Source organism: Trachinotus anak, unplaced genomic scaffold, assembly GCF_046630095.1.
Source record: "Trachinotus anak isolate AG129_WGS33_773 ecotype Australia unplaced genomic scaffold, CSIRO_AGI_Tana_v1 ptg000004l, whole genome shotgun sequence".
NCBI lineage: Eukaryota > Metazoa > Chordata > Actinopteri > Carangiformes > Carangidae > Trachinotus > Trachinotus anak.
Window position 1 is genome coordinate 24,116,030 of NW_027273855.1, and position 22,023 is coordinate 24,138,052.

Here is a 22,023-nt window from a genome sequence, read left to right on the forward strand (position 1 = left end):
ATTAACCATTTGATATCGCTAACCATTTTTATTCTAAGCCACCACCTGCTCTGCTAATGAGGTTATACCAGGTGGATGGTGCACAGAGGCAGCGTGTGTTTCACAGGCGATGCTGATGTTGAAAAACAATGTAAACACAGCAGATGTTTAGAGGTGGATATAATCAGTGGCAGGACAAGGTCAGGATCAATACAAGCTTCCTTATTAAAACACCAAGCTTCCTTATTATAAATGCAAAGGACTGGAACAGAGTCTGCCCCAGCAGACTGCAGGAAACTGTGTTAGGATGAACATGAGAGGAGAGAGGGAGAGCGCCCTGCAGTCCCGAGTAATGAGGGTCACGACCTGACTCTAGGGTCTGAAGCAAAGGACACGAGGTCGTTCTTAGGCCTAAAGGATCCAAGTCAAGCTCTCAGCATGGTCTATGCAGAGCTGATACGGGTGTGTGTGAGCAGTCTGCAATAAATAATCTGTACATACTCGCTGGATTCAAGGCACTGAGCATTTGTTTAGGACTCTGACTGGAGAAACCATGTGAGGTGAACCAAGAAGCTCACAAAACTGACTGCAGGGCTGCTGACAGTGAATTATCCTCTTGGCTGACAGTGATGATGTTGAAGATGGTACTAAGGGTCGGTCTCAGGAGCAGCTGAAGCACCACCAGGGTGAGCAGAGAAATGAATTCTTTGTCTGTAGTTTGCTGGGTTTGCAGAGAAAAAGGTCGCCGCGTGCCATTTTACATGCTTGTGCTACAAAAGGGAACCTAACATGCAGAGCAAAATAGCTGAAAAACAGCAGCAACCACAAACACAATGGAAAGTCAGCCATGCTACCTGGGTGGCTTGCAAGCCTGGGGAGACTGGGAGACCAACGAACACACACAGATATGCTAGTAAGCTCACATAGGTGTGGAAGAGCCAAGCAGAGGAGCTAAATGGAAAGTAGAGTTCACCTCTAAATTCACAAGAAGCAGCAGACAGACATTTGCCTCTGGATAGATGGATAAAGCTCCCGTCTGGAGCAGCAACCTGGGCATGTGTAGCTGCCTAATGTAAGTGGATTAAGACTGATTAGGGATCACTCAGGGTCAACTTCTACCCAAGGGACCAAACAGGAAAATAGCTGTGATACATAGTGCAGGATACACTTCACTACAGGAGTCTCGAATAAAGCAAGCAGAGGTACTTGTACTTTACTATTACCATTTATCATTTGATGCACCTTTTCAGAGGGACATCTTACACTTTTTACAGTTTTCTGACAGCTATAGTTACCAGTTACTTCTCAGATTTAAGATTTTACCTTCACCATTTCATATCCTCAAGTCACTAATTTCAAGACGGAGTCAAGTCTCAAGTCCTCAGTGTTTGAGTCCGAGTCCAAGTCAGAGTCCTCATCACCTGAGTCTGAGTCCAGTTCCAAGACGGGCTCCAGTGCCAGTGACATACAAATAAAAATGGTCTACATTTAACACAAATGACGCAGCTGTCACCATTTCAAAGGGAATTTATTTACTGTGTGGGAAATGAGCCAAACAAATGCATTAACAAAAAAGTCCTGAGTCCAACAGACCGAATGCAGTCAGTGCTTGAGTCCGAGTCAAATACCACAACACCGGTGTGAGATATCTATGAGTTGTTAGCAGTTTCCATAAAGAGACATTTCCTTTCTAGATGTTTCAGATTGTTTCATTTAAATAAGTGTCTGAAAATCATTCAATGTTTCATAAAACTAAACAACATAAAAACAAAGAAGTCAAAGATAAGAACACAGATCTGTAGAGAAGAATTTAGTCTTTTCTTTCTTCCTCTTTTCATTAATGATCTCATTTGGATTCATGTTTTGACCCTTTGAGGGAATCCAGCTGCTACACTGGGAACCACCACATCCGTAGATAAATGTAGCTCCACATCGACCATTTACAACAGCTCAATGCTGTGAACAATCCAGTGATAAGTAATACATCAATAATCTTGGGCCCTTTTCTGAAGAACAACTTTTACTTTGATACTTTGCATACATTTTGGTGATATTATTTATTTTGCATGCAGGGCTTTTACTTGTAATTGTGTATTTTCACATTCATGTATAGAAGCTTTTACTAAATTGAAGGAACTTCTTCCACCACTGCCCAGACTGTTGAAGAAAATGAAGCAGTACTTGATACCTTCCTGCCCTACTCACTGAAACTGTGGGAAGATATCTGCAAGAAGATAACATATAAAAAAGATGAGGAGATTCCCTGATGGTATGGTCAGTCCAAGACTATGGTGCCAAAATCTCTTCTACCTGCACATGTGTAGGTCGATCTTTTCCAGTATTAAACACCGCCTCAAGCAATCAGGAAGGAAGAAGGAAGCACCACATTTCTCTTCCGACAGCTTCTTTTTTCACGATTGCTCTGACTGCAGATGAGAACGTCACTTTACAGGCAGCTCACTGACCCGTCTTTGATCATCACTCCAATGATGTTTTTCAGGATGTTTCCTTGACACTGGAAACATCCTGTACTCGCCCCCGAGCCTACAACATCCTGCATGCTCTAACCTGAAGTACATACTGTAAAGTCACTGGGGATCATCACCAAAGAGATGTGTTCTTTTAATTCATGTTCAGTTTGTATGAGATGTACGGTGGCTGTTAAAGCTCAAGACACCGCAATGAATGGAAACAAATGAAGGAAAGGGTTTTTATGGATTTGACAACAGTGAAACGCTGCAAGTCACACAGAACACAACAATGACAAAGACAATGAAAAGTGATGAGCTTGCTATTTGTTTCCACGGTGTGTGTCTCATGAAGTGACTCAAATCAACTATGCATTGGAAAAGGAGCAAAATGTGTAATTTTTTTTTTTTACTATAATAAAATCCCCAAAAAATCCACCTGTATGTTCTTTCTTTTTTTTTTTCTTGTTATAAATATTCTACTGAATCCATCCTTACACAATGGTGCATGATCTCCTGCTAGTTATTGAAAGCAGATTTTGTTTAAAGCCAGAGCTTTGGTTCATTTACAAAGAATATATTATGTGCTTTACACAACAGTGTGACCTATTATTGTATTGTGTGTGTAATGGTGAAGCAGGGGGCTCCGTTGCAGGCCCACATAGGGGGTTTCATTTATTTAAATTCAGCCTACTTGTCCTTCAGTTGAATACATATTTAATACACATGCAATGGTTTTCATGGAACAGAGAAACCATTTTCTGCTTAGAGCCGGTTTTATTTCAGATTTTCACTCATCACAATCCCTAATACTTCTCACACAAGGACATACAGAAGCCTAAATATTCCCTTGGGGGAAGCTCTGGTGGCTTATCCACTCTTTATCGTTCTCTTCATCATGAAAATGTCAGAGTGCCATGGCACAGTGTGCTCTGCTTTTAAAGGGAAGGACAATGGGGGGATCTGATTGGTCCTGCTTCACCTATTCTTTATCCCACTGAGTTGTAGCTTTTAAACACAAAAGTGGTCAAATAATCTTCGTGTGTGTGTATGTGTGTTTTGCATCATGTGGTACTGATCGACAAGACTAAAGCCTTTAATTCTTGTTAGCAAATCATACTGTCCGTTCTCTTCAGCAGGGCTGACACGGTCCCTTGCTGCAGGTGAATGTGAATAAAGCAATGGCCTGAATACATATATCACTTCAAAAATGCTCTGGCATACCCAGCAGGGTCAGTGCTCAAAGGGTGTGTACTCAGCACAATTCATCTTTCTAATGAACCGTACATCAAGAGCCCCCTGTCCGCTTAGGCCTAAACAACACATTGGATCTGCTTGTGGCTGGTGGCCCGGTGAGAAAATCTGAGTAGAGTTCAAAGGGAACTGAGCTCAGGCTGGAGGGCAGCGTTCCCCCAGGGATTGATGCTTTGAGAATAAAAATCTAAATCAGAATCCACTCAGGTATTCACCTGAGGAGATTTAATACAGCTGCCTGAAATCCTTCCGTGCATCGGCATGGCTGACCTGAAACTGTGCATTAACTTGGAAAGGATGTGAAGAAGGTTAAAGGAGAGACTTAAGTAAGACTGGATTCAGGAGGTGCAGGCATGAGAGCATTTTTCAAGGACTGGAGGACATTTTCTGCTGCATTAATGAAGCAATAGAAGAGATAAGCTCCGGTCTCTGTCTCTCTGGGATTTATTGCTTTTCAAAATACACCAATTTGATATAAATCTGCACAACATAGCCCCAATGTTTTCTCATGTTTTCCTATTATGGTCCCAAAATAAATCACAGCCACAGATCCAACTGATGTATGTGCAAAAGTGATAATAGTTATTGCAAAATTGACTTTCTTTTTTTCATTTTTTGTTTTCTTCTGACCATGACTAAGACCAGTATGTGGAAAATTGCTGAAGTGATGTCCAGTCTCTCTGCCAGAAACTGCACATTTGATGAAAGTGACAAAGCACAAAAGAAAACATTGTTCTCTATAGCCTTTCTAAAACCAAACATACAAGAGCGGGAGTATAAGGAATGGATTTAACTGTGTGTTTATCTGTTTTAACATGAGCTGCAAACAGTCGTCCTCATTGGATTTAGGGAAGTTTACACTCCAACAACTCCAGCCAAACTCATTTCCAGAGATAACGTTCGCCAAACAGTTAGTCCTCAGTGTCTTCAGTGAAAACATACGGTTTGAAAAACAAAGCACAACCCAAGCCTCTGTCTGGCTCCAAGTGGGTAAACTAAGCAGCCAAACAGTGTTAAATCAGAATCAAATATGAGTCTGATTTTACATTTTCCCTTATCTTACTTAATATGTAATTTTTATTTAATCCACCAACTATCTCTACACTGGGATACAAGAATATTCTTGTATGCTACACATGGATCATCAGCTGGTGAGGATGCTGACTTTTTGCCTGAGGCGTCGCTTTAGCCTCAGTTTTTTAGCACAATATACAATCCTCTCTCCTACACATGACTTTTATGTATTACTAAATTGTGTCCAATTACGTTGTGGTGGCAAACATATCTCTGGCTGGATTGTATTCACAGGAAATGTTTAAAAAAGAAAAAAGAGTCAAAAGTATTTATTAACCATTAATTACAGCTAATAAACCGTTTAGAAATGGTGCTGCACAGAAAGTGCTACCTTTTGAAAACTCAAGTAGAGAGGATGATAGTTTTTTTTGTTTTTTGGGGTTTTTTTTTTTACTGCTCATCCTGGTAAAAGTCGAGCACAGAAGCTTTTTGCTGAACCACAAAGGGAAATATCATTTCCTAATCAAGTAAGGCAGAGGCCGGATATTACAGGACTCCTTCCAGTGGTTTGTGCAGTCAATAGAGAGTGTTCCCTTTTCCTCTCAGACTGAACTGCTCCACTCTGAATGCAGGGCAGCTCTCAAACACTGACACACTCCCTTTTCAGTCTTGGCCCAATGCCATAGGGGCTGTGGCAGTAAGAATACCTCCCCATCTTTGCACTGTATAGGATGTTGAAGGCAGACTGATTACCATGTAGAACCTGTTGGTATGCAGGGCCCACTCACCATGATAGGTGTTTTTAGAGTAGAGAGGGCCCACAGTGAATTTACGTGAGGGGAATCTTTGATAGGGGATTCAATCATTGTCAGCTGTATAACAACTTAAAAAAAAAAAAAAAAATCTGTGTTAAACCACTTTAAAAAGCTGCAGTGCAGATAGCACAAATGGCACATTAGTGGCCTCTGAGAGCTCATCGCACTGCAACTTAAAAAAACGTGCAAGTAGACATAATTTTTAACAAATTCAGAAAACATCTTCATCAATTTGACAACACATGCCCTGCAAATACTCACAACCCAACCAAATATACAAATGAGCTGCAAACACTCAGGACACAACCACATATACAGACATCCTGCAGTTACTCACAACACAATGGAAATGTTTCCAGGGGACACAAAAAGTGATGGACCTGGCAGGGATGCACTTGTTCAATGCTTTGTGACTTTTGAAGTTAAAAGCATTGAACAACAGTGCACATGGATGTTTCATATATTTACAATAATACATCCATGCAAGTGCGTCCCGGCTGGGTTCATCCCCAGGTTTGAGAGTGGGCGGTGGTGATGGTCGCTTGCCAAGAGCTTCAGTCATCATTACCTTTACAGTACAGGAGGTAATGTGTCCTCTGAGAAGCTCTTCTTCTTTGGAGCAGACTGGATGCGTCTATTGTTTTTCCAACCCAGTTTACTTGAAACACCGCCCACTTCAATATGAGGAAAGACTCAATGAAATGATGGAAGGCCTGCCAGCTGTGCAGACATGGAAACCGAGCTAATGCAGGTCTCGCAAATGATGATGAGAGACACTATAAGGACTTTGGGACAGCTACAGTAGGAAAACAGTGATTTTCAAATACACTAGCAAACAATATCGAATAATTTATTTATTGTGTCTCATATACAATTTAGAAATTCATCTAAACTGGGTGGGAAAAACAGTAAACATAGACTGTAAGCTACTTGCTGGTTAGCGTGCAAACTTAAGTACAAGAAAAGAAGTGATAGAAATAGAAGCAAAATGAGGTTCAGCATTGGCTTTGCTTTACTGCTGGAGAAAGCTCTCTTGCATATGCAGTGATTGATTGGCCACCCAAATTTCGTTGGCCTCTATCTTACAGTGGGCCAGGTGATAAGCCATCAGGTTTTTTATCCCTACTCTGTCCCAAGTTACCTCTTTGTTTTTAACTTGTTTTGCTATTTGCTAAATCAAATTATAATATCTGCAACATGTGCAAGCACCAGGACCCCAGTACACCTTTAAGGTAAATCTTTAAATGGTTGTAACAATTTAAACAATTTAACTTTTAAGTTTTAAGTCAGTGCTCTTATTTCTGTTATTAGATATTACAGCTGTGATGACATAGTCTTTTGTTTAATCTTTTCCGTCTCACTGAGTAAGTATGGTTTATAGGTTTAATGTTTAATGTGTAAGATATATGTATTTAATTGTTTACCCAAATATTGGCTACGCTGAAACAGTTATATTGTGTCAATATACGCTAAGCAAAAGAGAAACATAGGATAAAATGTGACAGAAAACAGAACAGAAACTGTTTGCAAATGCAGATCAGGTCTTTTATCGAGTGAGAGGATTCAGTGAAGAAGATCCAACAATCCCAGTGGATGGCGAGCCTCCCAGCTTGATTTTCATGAACCCGGATTCACGTTGCCACTGAAAAAGCCAGAGGAACTATCAGCTTTGTGGTAGGATTGTGCCATTCACCTGGATTGGTACCATCTTAAACACACATTTTACTTCAAGAGTGCACTTGGACTGAATCCGGCTGTGGGAAATCTCACATGAGGACAGTTTGCTTAGGTTTATTTTTCATATTTATGTAAATTTATATATTCTTAAGCAAACTTAAGTTGCAGCAAACTGAATTCACCTGTGTTTATTGTTAATGCACAGAAAACCTCCTGAACCTAGAACCCAGTGTACTCACCCAGGAGTAGGTTACACTGTTATGCTCTCATCAGCTCTGCTGCTTAGATGAAATTCATTTGCATGTTAATGTTCACTCAGTAGTCTGTCATTTGGCTTACGCTCAGTGGCTTGCTAGCTATTATACCAGTGATTCTCAATCGGTATGCTGTGAAGCAAGAACAAGTGTGCCATAGAATTTTAGGACAACCAATTAATTTTTTATGTACTCAATGTGTCCTTCATTAACAGGAGGGGGAATAATTATTTAGCAGCACATCAAATCAGGTACCCCCCCCCCCCCCCCCCCCCCCCCTTCCTGAAGTTGTGACTTTAATGAAACAGCTACGTTAATAGCAAATTTTTTCAAATTCACTAATTCAGTCCTGATAGAGCTAAGTAATGCATCAGCAAGTATTTTTATGGAAGTGGTGCTTGTAAAAGTTAAAGTTCAGTTCTACCCTAAAGCCATGAAAGATTAGGGCTGCTCTGTTTGCTCAGTCTATTTTATGTCACCAAAGTGTATATATATATTCTCTCTCTCTCTCCATTTATTTTGATTTCTGTCCACACCCCTCCTCTCCTCTCAGTCTGTAAATTCAGATTATTACCGGAGCTGGTGATATGAACATGCCACTTGTTTAATCCAGATAAGAGATAAATACAAACACTGTTCAATATTAGTAATTCTGAGTAATTATAGAGGAAAACAGAACTCAGGGTTTGTATCATGCATTTTTGTTTGGTGGGTTGCTCAGAGCATGTGAATACTTAATAGCATTAGTTTCATAAATTAGGTCAGAAAAAGGTCCTATTTATTCGTCATTATTAACATTAGATCACTTGACTATAAAGGTTCTGCAGAATAGGAGATTGACCATCAACAGTTATGTGTATGCATGTATCCTATTAATTTACATTGGGGCCCATAAGGAAGATGTTGCAAGTACAATAATAGTCAAAAAAAAGTCTGAGACCACTTTTTTTTGACACTGTACTCACAATGTCTGTTATAACTGGTAAGTAAACAGCTGTCAGTGCTAACATTGGCTATGTAGCAATCGCGAATCTAACAAACATCTTTAAAGATAGCGGATATTATAATCATTGATTGTGATTTCATCTATAAACCAGAGTGAAAGGGTGGATGAGAAGCTGGTCATCGTATTAATATAATGCAGGAAAGTAGCAGGGCCACTGTGTAGACTCTCAGTAACAAACCCGCAGGTATGCAAGGCTGCTGCAATGACGTGATTATGGTGAAGTAATACAGTGATATCAATATGGCTCCAACACTGTAAAGGGAGATTCTTCCCCTGAGGCTCCAAACCTTTGCTGTTGGCCCCCGGCCTTATGGTGTAACATTTTGAAAGACATATCTGTGGTTTGTCGCAGTCTTATTCAGGTGGAAATCCTGTGCATGTGACAGAATGTTTCTGTCAGAGGTAAAATTTAATAATGATGCTTCATTCATCACTTAGTAATGCCTCTCTTCTCTGTCTTAATCCAAACCTGGCTCAACGAATGCATTAGTGATTGTGTTTTGTCAGTAACAGCCAGTGACAGGTGATTAGTTACCACACTGATGGCACAGACTGCTGCTTCACTGTCATGTCACACGCACGCACTGCGAGACCAGCATACCCGACTCTGGTCTTAATTACACGCTTGGCTGGGGATTAGCTTGTCAAAGAGGGGGCTACGATCTACTAGGGGATAAATTACCATCAGTGTAACTTTCCGTAAGTGACCCCCGGGTCGTTACTGAGAGCTTGTAAATTACGATGGCTCGTTTCTGTCCCTCTCCCAACACGTGTCACCTGTTGTAATGTTAAGGCCACACTAACAGTTCACTGCCGACACTGATATACCAACAGAGTTTGACTAACTGTCATGTGAAAGAAAATGATCAATATTATATTCATAATCTACCTGGTGGTCCACATACATGGAAAACATTTAAGTCTACACTGTAATGATCACTAATTATTTATTTAACAGGTTTGCTATTTCTTAATGAACTCCTGATGATTTCTTGAAAATTACTGTTTGTAATTTCATACTAATAAGAAGAAAAATAGTAAAAATTCCAATGCTGTTATTTCAGGTTTGTTGAGTTTAAAAGCAGCTGTTGGTTTTTGTTGGTATTTCTATGAAAGAACTGCTTAATTTAAGTAATTTATTCATCATTCGTTTATTATTGGAAACTTGATTTGTAATATATGTTGAAGTACTTGTTTGCCTGACATTCTGTTTTTTCTTTTCATGTTTAGTTGAATATAATTATGAATGTATCCAGTGAACACGGCCTATATTTTCCCTGTAATTAGAACCAAATTGCGTTTTACAGGAATTTTTATAGAACATTATTAGTGATTTGTAGATCTGTTAAAATTGTTAAATGCAGCTTTTGCACACATGCATATTGATAAGATTAAAAAAGTGGTGCAGTCGGAGTCAGGTGCTGCCAAGATGGCGACAGCAGTCTATGCTAGGTGCTAGCAAGGTGTACCTAATGAACTGCTCACAAATGCTAAGCTTAAATATTCATTTAGGTTTAACTTTCTCTAAAATCGGCAGAGACTTTAAAAATATTTATTTGTTTCAGAAAAGTAAAAGCTTCATCAAATTGAGATTTGTGTAGAAATGATCTATGACAATAAAATTTACAATGTTAAAATCCTATTTTAATTTTTACATTAAAAAAATTTACCACAATGATTAAAACTTGAAAATAAAGTTACATTGAAATTTGAGTTATTCCCAGATTCCTAGATTTTTTTCATTCAAAACAGTAAATAAGTAAATTGGTTTAAACGATTACTTTTACTTCTACTCTTTACATTTCCTAAGTGTCTTCTGGGCAAAACTTGTGCCTCTGCCTCAGAATTAATGAATTTCAAGTAATTTGTCATTGAACACAATCTGTATCTGGATATTTATTACTCCATCTAATGGACAAATGAAATATGCAAATTCAATGGATGCATCTGTTGATGAATAATGGAACTTGGCCTCAGGAGCATGTGATTATAATTTCTTGTTGTCTAGCCGTTTTAGAGTTTTAGTTTTATTTATTTATTTATTTTTTCCAAGAACTCTTTACGCCTCTGATCTCCTGTGCCACAGTCTAGTATTTGCTCCACTGATGTAATATGACTGATAAAAATGCAACCAGGATACATGGCTGTTTTCACATCTCCAGTGTTTCACAGTGAAACCATGGAGCAATTTTCCGCTGGTGGACAAGCTGTAAGGTCATTCCATCAATTCTTGTCAGCTCAGGTAACATCATTTCAGACCAGGCAGAGTCTGCTTTGCAGAGGGCACTAATATAATCACAGGATGAAATGTCACAACAGTCCTCAGATTGCACCTCTGTTTCCCCGTTCTGTGCAAACAAGGAGGATAAAAATCAAATTTTGTCTTTAGTTTTAATGAAACGTGATTTACCCTGGTGTTCAAAAGAGTCCTGTTCAGCCAACTGCATGACCTTTCTGGCACACAAAAAAACACGCTGTTACACACACTCACTGACATGCTCACAAATCTACATGAGCACACAAACACACACAAACACACACACGTAGACACACTTCTCTATGCCTCCTAGTCTTTTGTCATGAGGTTGTTATTCAATTTGTCCTTCCCCCATCTCCCTGATTGTACTTCTTGTGGGTCATGTTTCCTCGGGGGATTGTTAATGGCAGTATAAGTGAAAACACAAAATATAGGAAGCAGCAGAGATTCCAGGAAATGGGAATGATACAGTCTGAACTGATGGAGGGCCTAAGGCACCATATGTTCTAGGTGCACTGTGACTAACACATCTTCTGGCAGCTCACGAACACAGGATTTATGGGCAGACACAAAAAAAGTGCTGTCTACAACCTAAAATAGATATTCTACCACTGTATAATGGACTGTCTTATCAACTAATATATAAATTGGTGCTCTTTCCCTTTGGCTGAACCCTCAAATAAATGAAGAAAAACATCTTCAATCACTGTCACAACACATGGTGGCAGGGTGGTATACACTGCTGGCATCTGAGTAGAAAACAATGCAGTGCTGCATACATATTGCACCCTTGGTTTGTCCCTTAAGTGTTGGTATTTGTATTTAATTTAGCCTCTCATACACATAATGTCTCCATCTAATTAGTGAATAAGTTTTAATATAGTAGACCTCCTCCTCCTCTTCTTGTAGCCTGTGGAGGGCTGAAGTTTTAGTGGAGAGAAACACATCTCACATCCTTCACCCACAGGCAACAGATGAAACAGCTCACACCCTGTTGTTTACTGGACCTCTGAGATACATGTGAGAATAACAACACTATTTCACTAAGTCACCTCACTTACACAGTAGCAGATTGTGTGTTTTTACATGTATAGACATTATATGGAACATATGGTATAATCAAAACAGCAAATTATCCAAATGAGATGGGGTGTCCTATCACAGCTGAATCAGGAAACAAGGTGCTGTGGATGATCAGTGTATTTTTATATTATCCTTTATAGGTAGTTCTAAGAATGAGGGTGTTTGGGAAAACCAATAAATATTTCTTTTGTTGGAAGTTGCCGAAATAATGAAAACACTTGATGAATCTGACAGTTTTGACGTCATTAAAAAATGATGCTTTTATATTGTGTTTCTGATCAATTGTGTATTGGCGTAAAACATATTCAAGATCAATGCACAGTATGTTGTGTTACTATGTGCCATGCAGTCCTACTGTATGTGGGATGGACTATTTAATTAGCATATGCTTTAGAGCAGGAATCAGCAATTAGGTTCAACCGTGGGGCGATTTTGTTCATGGGTCATAAGGAGGGCCAAAGTTTTCCAGATGCGGTGGCGTGTGTTTGCAACATGTTTCATTTTTCATGTTGCTTAGTTCTTTTGATTTAATTAAGAATAAAATCCTTGATAAAAGTGATTATTTTAGAATTGAATCCAAGGGCAGATGTAATTGAGGGCTAACAGAGTTGCAGCTGTGTTTGTTATTTCTTTGGCAGAAAAAATGATCAATGAAGCAGCTGTGTTTTTTGTGTTTCACTCTGAGACTTGAGAGTAGACAGTGATAGATGTTTAAAGGTCACGTCTATCAGGATATATATGACTCTTGTATGTATTGCAGACAGATCTAGTTTAGATTTGTGAAAAATGTAGAAGTTTTTTTTTATGAAACAAGAAAATAAAAACTTTTGGATTTTTGTCAGGGGACCATATACATTCTTGGTGTAGTTCCGCATTTGGCCCACAGGCCACTGTTTGCCAACCACTGCGCTACACTGTCAGCTGTTTGGACCAAAAAGCCCTGACACATGCTTTTCTTAGTGCTAAGATTTATTTCACATTAGTGCACATTTGAAGAAGCTCTCAGTGGAAGAAACACCTTTCAGAATAATGCTGCACCACCAGCAACAGCCTTTGAAATCACTGTTAACACCTCTCTGACACCTCAAAAACTGAATATAGTGCAGCAGAGATGTTTCCATTTTTCTGGTATTTCTGTGTACATTTTAAGCACTATGATGTAAAAAAGATCTTTGTAAAATATCAGATGGGGTAGAAATTCTTTTCTGAAAAAATTTATATCTCAGTAGACCAATAATTTTACCAAATTTAACTTTGACTGGTTTGTATACGTAAAACTTGTTGCACATCTCCATCTGTCTTCTGACTAATTACAGCACAGTAATTAAAGGTCAAAATCAAAGCCCAGAGCAGAATTAATTGGTTTTTTGGCCAATGATGCTAGTGGAACCACTTGTAAACACAACACTAGCATAAGTTGGCATGGTGCATGTGTTAGCAAACAATTTCCTAATTACACATTCAGTGCACACAGCAAAATTAGCATTCATCTGGAGTCACCTAATGAATCTAACTCCCATATTCACCCTTATTCTTCTGTGGCTTCATCACAACGACACCTCTCACTTTACACACGGTCGCCTGATCCACTCTTAATATCAAAATATTAATAAGTGCAGCTTTCAGTCAAGACCTGTATTCAAATAAGTTGGTGTTATTTTAATAGCCGTGAAATAAGCAGACGGCGCCTCATGCATCTGCTTGCAAGCTGGTGAATTTTAGATGTACTTCCTATTTGAAAAACACATAAATCAATGAAGGTTCAGTAGGTCACTGCCGAGGTGCCACCTTTGCTTCTTTTCAGCCAGGAAAAAATGTGCACATCCTGCACAGCCTCTGCAATACTTATACTACAGTGTGACCATTGACATTTTCATCTGCAACTTTTTAATTGCAAATTAAATAGGTATCTTACAACTTCTGTGGCTGTTTCCATACAGTATATTGCCACATCTGAATAGTAAATCTCCAGTAGTGACATAAATAAATGATATCATGAATGGAACTGGATGACATCTGATAAATGTGTGCAAACTTCCACTGTAATTTAGCATTTAGTATTATCTACACAAATTGGGAAGATAAGACTGTATACCTTAAATAAGGCATTAAACAGTGTTGGAGTCAAGACTGTCTCAGATTAAAACTGAAATGACACAAAGAGGAGATTTAGACTGTTCAGAAGTTATTATAAATTATATAATTTTTTTTAAAAATTATAATTATAAAGACGTACTACAGCATATTAAAGTTGATTTTTGAGAGGATAGTTGACTTTTAGTTAAATAGTTTACAATTAATCAATTATTTAGTTAGTTGATCCAAAAAAAGTTGATTAGAAACATTTTGATAATCAGCTAATCTTCTACGTCCTGCTTATTGTATGTGACGATCTGATGCTTTTCTCAGTGAACTGAATATATTTTGGTTTTGGGAAGTTTTGGATTCAAATAAAAGAAGGTGTGTGTGAATATGTCACTTTGGGTTCAGATAAATTATAAAAGGCATTTGTCACTATTGTATGACATTTTATAACCAAATGATTAATCAAGAAATTATTCCCAAGATTAATTGATAATGAAACAATAAGCTCCTCTGGCGACAATAAAACAGAAGTTAGACAAAAAAAAGTTTCTCAGCCATGTCAGTCCAGTGTACAGCTCCAAACCAGAGCTGGTTATGTCTTTACAGACCTCAGGTCTGGTTTTGTTCTTTGCTGGAACAACGCAGTCTTTTCAGTGTTCAGCTATTTATCACCCTCTGAGACTGCACATTAATTTGTGTGATGACGTGTACAGGCCCCAAGTCTGATTCTCCACCATCAACCCTGAAAGCGTGACAGCAGTGTCGGCCCCAGAGGCCTAAAGCTTTCACCGTGACAGACAGCTCAACAGCCATTATGACAAAAACAGCCACATGAACGGAACCAGCCAAAGAAACTCTGAGACAGAAGAGGTACACAGGGCTTCATTAGAAAAGAGGGGGATGAAAAGAACTTGACATCAGTGACATGAGGAAGTCAAATGAGGCAAAAGAAAAAAAAAATAGGAGGCTCTTTCTTTCTTCTTCTCAGCTTCTCCCCAAAATTTAAACCACCCCAAAATACAGTACTGCAATCTAAAATTGACCACGGATTTGTTGAATCATGGCTTGGCAACCTTAACTAGCCACAGCAGGCCTGTCGAGCTTTAATTACTGTACACGCCAAAGTGGTGGACAGGGAAGCAGTTAGAGCACTTCTACTTATATACAGAGTTTGGAGGTGGTTTCTCCAAACAAGAGGCAAAGTGTTAGGAATGGTTTGAAAAGGGTGTTAGTGTGCTTGAAGCTGCAAATGTTCATGTCTGACTAACTAGCCAACTCTGCATAACTTCCACAGGCAAAGACCACTTTAAACTTTGTGGGGTTACAGGCGACATTGTTCACAATAACAGATGCACTGTGTAGTATTTTCATTAGATGTAGGAAGTGTGCCGGCTGCTGCACCATCAGACAGCCTAGCTGCTGATTTTTACCAGTGGCCACGTGCAGTACTGCAACGAAAAACTTCTCAAGGGCCCAATTAGCATTTTCCTGGTAGCCCAGTGTTATAAAATTAAAGTCCATAACACTTTTACAGGACACTTGGTACTGCTAACAAGGTCAGTTATTACTTTATAATTGGATTTGGGAAAGAAACTCCAGCAAATCTAGATATTTTTGAGTGTTTTGCTTAGACATGCAGCTTTAGCCTCAGTAATTTAGCACAAAATTACATACAGAGCCATCAAGTGTATAATTAAGACCTCTTTACAGAGTCTTTGCTTTTAAAAAAAAAAGTTAGCTTGAAACATTAAACCTGCAATAACTGATAGTTTGTTCTCTTGGAACCAGTGGAAATAAGTTATGAAAAGAACAGAACAAGACATACCATCGGCTGTGATGCCTGAGTTGATATAGTGAACTCATTAGCTTGCTAATTTGGACACTTGCTTATTTGCTTCAGCATTCATTCAGAGTTGTATTTCTGGTCACCTGAAGAACATTAGGCCAATGTTCAGCTTCTTTTAGCTCTGTTTTTGGTCTCTACCCACACCTGAGGGAAATCTCTGACTCTCTAGCTGCTACTTACTTGAACTCAAACAGTATAAAGCTCTGTACATCTGAAGTGAGCTTCAAATAAGATTTAGCTACTGTTAGGACACACAAGTCAGCCAAAGACTGTGTTTTAAACCAACTGAAAGAGCTAATGTTATTTCATGTAGTTAGCTACAGCTGAGACAGTTTGTAGTGAGAGACCTGCTTTTGTCCGTCTCTGTGTGAAATCAAGGACTAATTGTTTCCAAAACGACTGCGACCTTCGATAATAAATTCTCACCACGCAAGAATGGAAACCTTAACAAACAATAGTGTGGCTTAGCAATGGGTCAATTAGTACTCAGATGTTGTATATCTGTACCAATTTGTAGTATAATGTTACACTCCAGTGCGGCAGATGGCAAAAAAAAAAAAAAAAAGAAGAAATTTCTCATGCTCAGTCGTGTCTCCTCTTCTAGCTGCCAGGCTCTCACCGCTCCGCTCACTCGGGGCCTGATTCTTTAATCAATAAACCAATGTTACTGCTCGATAGCTCAGCAGAGGCCTTGCCCAGTGCGCTGGCCAGGGTAACACACAGTAGGTTGCTACATTACTCATCCCCGAAACGCTTTTGCCATTAACGACACCGATGCTTTTTGTAGGACGAAAACCATGCAGGGATCCCTGTCCAGCGAAGCACTTACACAAGGTACAAGACAGTGCAGCGTTGTCTGCGCTATTGAGTCGCAGAAGACGGATTTTTATTATTTATTCATGGAGATGGATTCGCATTCATGGTAGTTCCACAGCTGTTCGACTGAGGGGCAGATTACATCATTAGAAATTAGCACCTTCGGGGACGTCCCAGTTGCCATTGAGCTTCAAAAATTAAAATGTGGGGGGAGGAAACACGGGAGAAGGCTTCAGGGAGAGGGATGAAGGCGATCCCGTTTGTGATGCTGTTCACAGTCTGCCTACAGAAGAGCTGATTGGTATTCAAGCCACTGTTTGACTTTTGTCTTTAGAGCATTAATTTTAATGAAAAATGCGTTCCACTTGGCCAGTCATTATTTCCTCCTCCCACTGAACCGGCTCACTGACCCCACGCTGCCGGTATCTGTTTGATTTTAGTTCCTGGTGTCATCAACACTCCCTTACATCACATCATCTCACACATTCCCACTGGTGTAAAGGTGGAAAGAAAGGATTAAAGGCTGGATGAGTACATATAAATACATAAACCTCCCTAATGTTGTATCTTGGGGGGTTAAAAAAATAAAAAAATACAAAGACATGATTTATTATTCTAATGATTACAGCAATAATGGCCCAAGCCTTTGAGGACTGGTGTTTGGTCTTTTTCGTGACAGCTGAGATAGACATTTTTCCAAGCGTTATCTCTCACAACAGGAACAGACCATGTGTCAGTGTTCCTCTGTGGTCCACAGTGAAATGTTGTATCAATAAAATACCAAGACAGTAGACAGCGCTTATGAATTATTGAAAGGCGCAGTGGTTCGGATGGGGTTCTAATCTCCACAGTGCAGTTAATTTGATGTTCTTGTTTTTCTGTTTTTTGGATTCAATCTGCAATGCACCATCCGTCTCTGAAAATACCGCCGACAGGGAGGAACAGGCCGGTGGGAGCCAAATGAATGATCCACTGATTCTAATGTCCTCTGCCAGCCAAGGTCTTGCTTAATAAACCTCAAGATGAGACGGGCGTGCGAGAAATAGCGTGATCAAAAATAAGCCTCGTCAATTCAAGCCCACACACCTGAAGCTGTAGCTGATAATGAAAGTGGAATTTGTAATGAGGGTGGGGGAGGGTGGGGGTGGTGGTGGAAATAGGGTTATAAGTGCATCTCGCCATTCAGGAGCTACACAGGCTTAAGGGATGTGTTTGGTAACCTGTATCAACACTGTGGAGTGAATATCAATATCTAAAGCAGGCGGTTGATCAGTGGGAAATGTTCGCTCAGCAGAGTGTGAACTGCTGAGCCGAGCTCTCATTTATCTCTCCAGAAAAGTCTTGTGTTGCCCTTCACACGAACAGCAGGTGGATCTGGTGCGGTGACACATGCAGCCTTTAATGGAATACAGTCAGCCAGCTCAGGATTCAACAAATTGGTCAATAAAGACAATAGGTTATTATCTCCCAGGCGCATCAGGACAGGGGAATTAAAGTCCCAGGCTTTCTAATTAGTCGTTCTTATTTTATCATAATCGATCTGAAACTAGTGAGGAGATACTCAGCCATCAGCGGGGAGTTCGGGGGGAAATTTGCTCTGGTAGAATGACTGCTGCTGTGAGCCTGATAGCTGCTGATATACTGTTCAAACAGCTGTATGTTCACACAGCTAATGTGCTCTTTTGCACTGTCACAGGGAAGAAAATGCGGCAAATGATGGAAATGGAGTTGTGCATATGTATTTTCAAATGTCCCTAAAAGCGGAGATGAAGTAGAAAGAAAAATGAACATTATATATGCATTAAAGAATTTGCATTCTGTAGGAAGAGATGAGAATTGAAAAGCACTCCATTTCCCAAAATGCAACAGAGACACTGGAGGAAATGTCAGCACTAAAAGATGAAAAGATCTGGAAATGCTTAGTGGGGTATGAAACATGAAAACTGTGGAAAAAGCATACTGGGGCAAGTTTATTAAATGGTGAGAAACTGAGAAGTCAAACTGAAACTTTAATTCTCCTCACTTTTTATGTAAAGAGATATAACAATATATAATATAGTGATACTTCAGCTATTATGCATATTTTTCCATTGTTCAGAAGAAGATAAAAGCTTGTGGAGACGTGTGCAGACAGACGGAAAAGTGCATTTTTCACCTTGTCTCATTGGCACAAATTACAAATTGAAATTCATCAATTGCATTACAGTTATTTATCCCAGTGACACTGCTACTCTGACATTTGTGGGTCGGCTTCCTCGCTGTCTTACTGGGAGTTTGGTCTGTGTGTTCAGTGGTCAGACTGGTCCAGATTATGGTTGAGCTGAGGGGAGAGAGAGCTGTGCGCACTCACTGAGGCTAAGCTAACTGCTGCATGGTCAAACTGAAGGGCTGCCTGCATGTTAAACTGCAGTTTGTGTGGAGGATTGTTTAAAGGCACCTTTGATGGAGCTCAGGTCAGTAATAAAGTAAAATAACAAATAATGTAAGCCATTACTTTTGCTGTTTAGTGATTAATAAAGTAATGTAATTACTTTTTGAATGACTTATGTGTAATAAGTAATCAATTACAGTTTGTATTTATTCGTACAGCCAGTGCACCAACTGTACATTATCCGGCAACACACACCAGCCTTATGTGTCTGGGTGTGTGTCAGACTGTGACTGAACTCACCAAGAAACCCCCCCCCCATCAATCTCCTTCCTTTGCACATTATACCTCCTGTAGATGCCTCTTTGCGTCACTTCATTCAGCCTTTGGGCAAATTTGCATCTAACTGCATTTTTGCATTGACTGTGTGTGCAATCGCACTGCCTCGAAAGTTTGCATTCACAAAAAGCTATTTGTGTGTGTGTGTGTGTGTGTATGTGCCCCCTTCAGTACCAAAGATTCAAACCACAACACACTTGGGTAGGCAACATTGTCATTGTAGAAAAATAAATAAAACATAGTATATTATATATATATATATATATATATATATATATATATATATATATATATATATATATATATATATATATATATATATCAAAACACCAAGGTTATATGTTTACTGATTTATTACCCAAAAGTATTTTGAATTTCTGTAAGACTTCCACTAACAAATTTCCACAGCAAAATTCCAGTAGTAATGGTAAGGATGTTATAACTTTTGTTTTAAAAAGGAAAGACACAATAAGCATCTGTCTTCTTCAGTCCATAGAAATTCAATTCAATTTCAATTAAATCTCCAAGGTAAATCCAGTTTGGTGAACATAACCACATATTGCTCTCTGCAGGATCTGTGTATTATACCAAAGGAAATATATACAAGGAGACATTTCATGCAACCTCCAACCTACACATCCTCCAACATTATTAGAAGCAGCTTGTCTTTAGCTTCCATCTGGCAGAAATAATTTACATCAATGGCAACATAACATGCAATGGCATTTAATGTCCCCACAGCTCAGTAGTGGATGCCTGTGGCACTGTGATGTACGTTCAATTCCTCCACTGAGGATGATGTGAGGCGACAGTGGATTTGGTCAGGATTGGTGTGACAAGCGCTCTGTGAACAGGGACCCATCCTCGAAAAAGCAGCCAAGTGATTTTCCCCTTTCCTGTGCACCTGCTGACAAAGCTAAAGACCCATGTTTCCGTCAAAGATCAGTTCTCATGAACTTATGAACTTACGAACAAACTCTTTGTTTGGAAGAAAGAAATCTAAAGTTAGGATGGATGAGCAAATGATTAGATTCCAGTTATGGATATCTAATATGCAATAGATCACATAATTGGCATACTGCATTCAATATCCTGTGCCATATTTCAAATTGTTGTAGCTCTGCTTTCTAAAAATCTTCACACTGTGAATGTTCAGGGAAATCTGTCTCTTTAAATCTATAAATCTACAATTATTCAAACACCCTTGGGTGATATCTTGCGTAGGGTTATCTGCATTGTAACACAAAATTCACAAGCTTCCTTCTAGACAAATCACACAGTATTTGTCAGAATGAAGGGCACAGTCACACAACTAGAATTCACACAACAAAGACTTATAACACACAGAATCTGCCTGGAGGCTGTAGTAGAGCTGCTTCATTAACAATGCATTTGAAGAGAGGGCGGATTATTCCTTTAAATAAGTGCCAAAGCAAAAGCTGCACAAGGCTGCAACAGATGTGTAAATCACCTTTTAATGAATGAGTCGAAAAATCCAGCTCAGGATGTTGAAACTTTGCAGAGCGCATCAAACGCACAACATTGCTGCTTTTGCACAGAACTGTTCGGGTACATGTTCGTATTTGCTATTCACTCATGCATAGGAACATTTCTGAAAAGGTTTGTTTGTTTCTCATCTCTTTTCTTTGTGAGCCTGAGTGGTCAGGACAGCATCAGCTGGCATTAGCCAGCCTTAGGGGCTTATCTATTAACGGTATAGAAGCTCTGCTCTCTGGAGCAAACGGGAGAGTCAGTGTAAGTTTGTTTTATACACCTATTGCTCCCTGTTGCCCTGAGGTCACAAGAAATCATTAAAGATGTATTAATGGCTTAGAACGCTTAGCCGAAGCCGCGTCTGAGCAACCATCTGTGACCGCACATATGGTAAACAAAAAAAAATTAAATTAAAACCACGTGTTAAATTGTAAAAAGGCAGATTGTAGCTACCGTAGGCATCCATAAACAAAATCCTGTAAAATGAGCTTTCTTCTGGGGAAAAAACTGAGCATGGAGACTTAGAAAGCACATCATGAAAGCTCCTGCCTTACACCCAATATTGATCAGAAGTTAATTGTAGTACTTACCCTGTTCTTTGTGGTCAGAGTTGTGGCTGGACAACAGGAAGAGGAAATCCTGACAGGTATCCTGATCCAACAATGTGCCGTTGTCTTGGCAAAGGTCAACAATTAGGGTCACAGCTTTCTGACAGACCATGTCATACTCCTCTCGGTCAGAACTCATGCTCTCAGCTGCATCCTCAGCCGTGTGTGCTCATCCAAGGGGACTAACACACCCACACACAAGCAGCAGCCTAGCATGCAGAAGATAAACGCAACTTGTCTGCGTCCTCGGCTGATTCTTCTCCGTCTTCCAGAGTCTCTTCAAGTGTGTTTATGCACAAACACACTTGAATGCGTGTGTGTGTGTGTGTGTGTGTGTGTGTGTGTGTGTGTGTGGTGAGTATGAGTGTAAACAGGGCAACATTGTTGCAAGTGGATGAACATGCTGTATGCGTACTATGCCACTGCATGTGTGTCTGTGCGTGTGTGTCTGCGCGTGCGTGTGTGCAAATAACAACATTTGTGGACTTAATGAACCACATTTGTCCCCAGGTGACATAGGAACACAATCATTACATCACATCTATGCTGAAGAAGCTAGTCAGAAGAAACAAAACATCATGGGCAGTCCTCGATACACCAATAACCACTGTGGACTAATGACCCCACATCCCCCTTCACCTCCCCCGTTTCTCCCTCTCT

At 39.6% G+C, this 22,023-nt stretch overlaps 1 protein-coding gene across 1 annotated transcript in view; it reads right to left on the reverse strand.

Moving 5' to 3' along the window:
* The window catches only part of syt6a (synaptotagmin VIa), a 65,721-nt gene extending 44,196 nt beyond the window's left edge, over nucleotides 1–21,525 (reverse strand). Inside the window, exon 1 of the mRNA XM_071477295.1 lies at nucleotides 21,346–21,525. Within this exon, the coding sequence (XP_071333396.1) occupies nucleotides 21,346–21,502 (157 nt within the window). The 5' untranslated portion in view covers nucleotides 21,503–21,525. The remainder of the gene's footprint in view (nucleotides 1–21,345) is intronic.
* Nucleotides 21,526–22,023: the final 498 nt, after the last annotated feature.